This window comes from Mandrillus leucophaeus, unplaced genomic scaffold (genome assembly GCF_000951045.1).
Source record: "Mandrillus leucophaeus isolate KB7577 unplaced genomic scaffold, Mleu.le_1.0 Scaffold145, whole genome shotgun sequence".
Classification (NCBI taxonomy): Eukaryota; Metazoa; Chordata; class Mammalia; order Primates; family Cercopithecidae; genus Mandrillus; species Mandrillus leucophaeus.
This window is the reverse complement of record NW_012101421.1, coordinates 5,285,250-5,290,058: the sequence shown is the minus strand read 5'-3', so window position 1 is coordinate 5,290,058 and position 4,809 is coordinate 5,285,250. Positions and strand designations below refer to the sequence as shown.

The following is a 4,809-nucleotide window of genomic DNA, read 5'->3' as shown; positions in this document are numbered from 1 at the left end:
ACTGACTATGCACAGGACTCAGCCCATGCCTCAGCAAATTAATACAAACTAATTTAAGTGAGAAGTAGTTTGATGTTCATGAGCAGATGAAAATGCCAATGGAAGATCTGCATCTATCAAAGGTCTATGTTGCTTTACACTTTTTGGAAGGAGGCTGTATACAGATTAAAATAAATCAGAAAAACACCTCTAGCACCTTTCTAGCTGACTTCTGATTAAAGTACATTAGAATGTAAGCTTCATGAGGGCAAAACACTGCAAGACAGTGAGGCAGCATTTACTGTCTTCCCATTTAAGAACATTTTCCAAATATGTGGCAGTAATGATTTTTGAAAACTACAATTCTCCAAGAACTAAGAAACTGAATTCTATACTCACTTCAATATTCTATCTCTTCTTTCTTTCCCTTTAACCATTCAATTTTATGACAAAGCAAAATGTACCTACGTGACCAACACTAGTAAACTCCTAAATATGGCAATTTTCAATCCAAGTAATTACTAATTATAGTCTTAGGCCAGACATAAGCTGTCATAATGTCCAGTGCCTGGCACAGTGCTGGACAATAAGCACATACTTGAACAGTTGATAAATGTTAACATAGAATATGCAGGATATAAAGTGTATTTGCTACTGGCCTCCGTATGGTAAACCATACGTAATCTGATTTTGGTTGTTTTATTTCATCTTATATCCCCAATATTAAATGTTGCTTGGCATATGATAGACCCTCAATAAAATGTTTAAAGAACAAAAGGCGCATTCACCTTTGTTGGGCATACCTGTAAATACACACTGATATGGAGTGGGAGGACAGCTGAAGAAGTGGCATGATACCTACATACATAACATACTACTATTTGAAGCAAAGGACCATTAACTGAAAAAATAATGTAGTGGTAACCGCAATCTAGGTGGAGTCATAATGGTCAGTTCAAGAAATCTGCACGTTTGTGAAAAATAATGCTCAACAATGGGATCTCAAAACAACTGAGAGCTCACCATGTTTGGTTTAGGTAATCATGAAAAATAAAAATAAGCTGTCCTTATAATGAAACACTAATCATTAGAGAAATAGTTTATGTATATATTTTGATAATCCAAATATACTACTATAAATCTGAGTTATATCGAGGTTGATTCTTAAACTGATTTTAAGTGAAAGAAAAGAAAATTCTAGTTTACTCATACATACTGGACTGAAATCTTACCAATACACTTTTGGAATCTTTGAACTTTTTCACAATTTTCGCTTCTTTAAAACTGAGTGTATAGTTTCTCGCTTCTCGATTAAGAAGTTTCTGTATTTTGGGTGTCAACTTGGCTTTGGGTTTGAGACGCACTCGAGAGTTATCCAGAACCAACAACTGGAAACAGTATGGACACGTTTCTTCAAAAGTGCTCTTATCATCTAAAATTATACAAATGAAACTCACAATTCAGCAAATTAGAATGTTTTGTTACCTCAAACTGCCAACACTATAAAAAGTATATTGATATTTAATATAAGCAGATATACATTTTTAAGTAAACTCAAAATATAAACATTTACAAAAAGACAAATTGGCAGTAATTTACTTTGCAAATATAATTCCATCCATTCACTCCTTTCAGCAACAGACAGGCAAATCTCCAACCTATGCTAGCAAATCCTGTAGGCTTTAAAATATATCCAAAATCTAGCCACTTCTCATTACTTGCTACTAAGTTTTAAAAGGCTGTTATGTTTCACCAATTTTACCAGTGCATTTACCACAAAATAACAAATTGCACTGCGATTTTGTTTCTTTTTTTAAATAATTAGCACAATGAATAGTATCTACCATTGAGCACTGTGCTAAGTGCCAGGGATATAGCAGCACTTATGAAGCTAAAGACCACACTTAAATTTAGCTCCGCCAAATGTGAAATTCATTCATATTTACTAAGTGACAATTAAGAATGCCAGGCACTGTTCTGAGTGCTGGAGACACAGCAGTGAACAAAGGACAATTCACTGAGACATACAATAAATATAGCAACATCAAATGTTAAGTGCTGGGAATAAAAAAGCAGATACGAAAGGGGAATAGAAGTGTTGATGGAGTTAACTGTAATTTTAAATAGGTGGCTAGGGAAAGCTTCATTGAGTGATATCATAGAGACCAGATGGAAACGGAGGATTAGCATGATAGCAGATATGTGAGGCAAGAATCCCAGGCAGAGTGAGGAGTAGCTGCAAACGCCCTGAAACAGAAAAGCAAGGATGCCTAGTGTGACTGGAGTTGTGTGAAGGAAAGAGAGAGGACGTCAGAGAGGTATGCGGGCCTATGATGTAGGGCCTTACAATCCTTTTAAAGGACTTTCACTTTTACTGGGAGATGGGAAGCCATTTGAGTTTGTGGCAGAGAAGTGACATGATCTAGCTTTGGTTTTTATCAGAATCACTCATGCTGCTGGCTTGAGAACACACTAGAAACGCATGGGAGCTGTTAGCAATAATCCAGGAGAGAGCTGGTGATAGGCTGGAGCAGGGTAGTAGCAATGGATGTGGTGAGGAAGAGTGCATTGGCGCCACCTCTGCTCACTGCAACCTCCACCTCCCAGGTTCAAGAGAGTCTCATGCCTCACCCTCCCGAGCAGCTGGGATTACAGGCGTGCACCACCACGCCGGGTAATTTTTTTGTATTTTTAGTAGAGACGGGGTTTCGCCATGTTGGTCTCGAACTCCTGGCCTCAAATCCACCCACCTCGGCCTCCCAGAGTGCTGGGATTACAGGTGTGAGCCACCGCTCCTGGCTGATTCTGGATACATTTTAAAGCCAACAGGATTTGCTCGCATACTGGCTTGGGGGAAGAAAGAGAGTTTGGGAGTCAAGAATGGCTCCAAGGTTTTGGGGCTCAATAACTGTAAGGGAAGGATGGAATTATTTACTGAAATGAGAAAAACTGGAGGATCTTGTTGGGGGGTAAAGCTCAGGTTTTGGACATATTAGCTAAGTTTGAATTACTAGACACTGAAAAGAATGTCACGACATTTGGATATATGAGTCTAGAATTAAGAGGAGAGGTCTGCGCTGAGTATATACATTTGTAAGTCCTCGGTATATGGTATTTAAAAGCCATGAGATTGGATGAAAAACTGTCACCAAAGAAGTGAGTGTACCTAGAAAGGAGGTCCAAGGGCTGAGTACTGGGATACGACAATACTTAAAGCTTGGGGAGATTAGGAGGAACCAGCAAAGCAAATCGAGAAGTAATAAATAAAGAGGAGGTGAACTACGTAATGACCTAGAAGCCAAGGCAGGAAACTATTTCAAGACTGATCAGTGTCTCAAATGCCGCTAACAAAAGCAAGCAGGCACATTAAGGAATCTGGATTTTTCACGAAACGCAGAAACATGCGGGTTTTGTTTTGTTGTAGTTTTTAAGGAGGGGAGAGAGTCCATCGTCCTTATTTGAGCGTTGTGCAGAACGGAGGAAAGCGGGGCAGGAGCCCAACGCACTAAGAGACAGGCGTTCTTCCTACCGTGCGACGAAGTGTAGGCCCAGCTGTAAAAGAGAAACAGACTTGTGAGGAGCAAAGGAACACCTCCCCGCTCGCCTCCCGCTTCCTCTCCAGTCCTCTTACAGGAGATAGCGGGCTTGGCCCGGGCAGCTGTCGTGCAGTCCCCGCGCTGCAGCCTCAAGGTAGTGCTTCTGTCTCATTGCCGCCGCCGCCGCCGCTAGCTCGCCGCAGATACCTGGTGAAACTATATGGCGCCGGAAGTCTGTTTCCCAGCGTCGCCGACGTTGGCGTCCAGACTCAAGCTGCTTCCGGAAACTGGCACCCCCGGCAGAGAGGTTCCGGTTTCCTTCGTGTCAAGTCTGGCGTGGAGGCGTGCCCAGCCGGGAGGCTGCCCCACCCGCCCGCCGCGTCCCCGTCCCCTCATTACCACCCCTCCGCCTGCCGCGTCGTCTCAGGCACCCAGCGGAGTTAGGAGTCCGATTTGAGCCTGGGCGGAGCGGCTTGACCGGGCTGCGGCGGTGGAGTCCAGAGATGAGGCTCCCACCCGCCTTTCCATCTTCCTTCCGGCTCGCCTCCTCTCTGACAGTCCTATTGTGATTGCTCCACCGCAGCTTCGCCCTCCAGATTCGCCGGGCGCCGTACTGACTGGGGCGCCGGCGGGCGGAAGCGCTGCCAGCAACGAGGCCGCCCGGGAGGAGCGTCCCCATCCTGCCCTCTGCCTGCGTAAACGCTAGCGTTTCTCTTTCTTTTTGTAATTAAAGTGAAATTCACGTAATGTAATATGGACCGTTTTAAGGTGAACAATTCAGTGGCGTTTAGTAAATTTACAATGTTATGCAAGCACTATTCTGCTATTTCCAAAATATTTCGATCACTCCGAAGGACAGCCAACTCCGTGAAGCACTTACGGCCCATTTCCCCCTCCCTCCCAGGTCTTGGCAACCACCAGTCCGCTTTCTGTCTGTATGGGTTTACCTATTCTGGACATTTCATATAAATGGAATCATACACGTGACCTTTTGTGTCTGGCTTCCTTCATTTAGCATGTTTCTGAGCTTCATCCACCTTGGAGCACCTATCAGTACTTCGTTTTTTTTTTTTTAAGACAGAGTCTCGCTCTGTCGCCCAGTTTGGAGTGCAGTGGCCCAATCTCGGCTCACTGGAAGCTCCGCCTCCCGGGTTCACGCCATTCTCCTGCCTCAGCCTCCCGTGTAGCTGGGACTACAGGCCCCCACAACCGCACCCGGCTAATTTTTTGTATTTTTAGTAGAGACGGGGTTTCACCGTGTTATTCATTCGTTTTTATGGCTAAATCATACTCA

General features: G+C 43.7%; 1 protein-coding gene across 2 annotated transcripts in view; it reads right to left on the bottom strand.

Annotated features, from left to right (window-relative positions):
* The window catches only part of LOC105535362 (chromosome unknown open reading frame, human C18orf21), a 10,315-nt gene extending 6,197 nt beyond the window's left edge, over positions 1-4,118 (bottom strand). The window contains exons 1-3 of one of the 2 annotated variants that reach the window (XM_011974433.1): positions 3,611-4,118; positions 3,509-3,531; positions 1,212-1,411 (exon numbers count right to left, since the gene is read on the bottom strand). In XM_011974433.1, the coding sequence (XP_011829823.1) occupies positions 1,212-1,411; positions 3,509-3,531; positions 3,611-3,687 (300 nt within the window). In that variant the 5' untranslated portion in view covers positions 3,688-4,118. The remainder of the gene's footprint in view (positions 1-1,211; positions 1,412-3,508; positions 3,532-3,610) is intronic. The other variant, XM_011974434.1, reaches the window with a different exon arrangement.
* Positions 4,119-4,809: the final 691 nt, after the last annotated feature.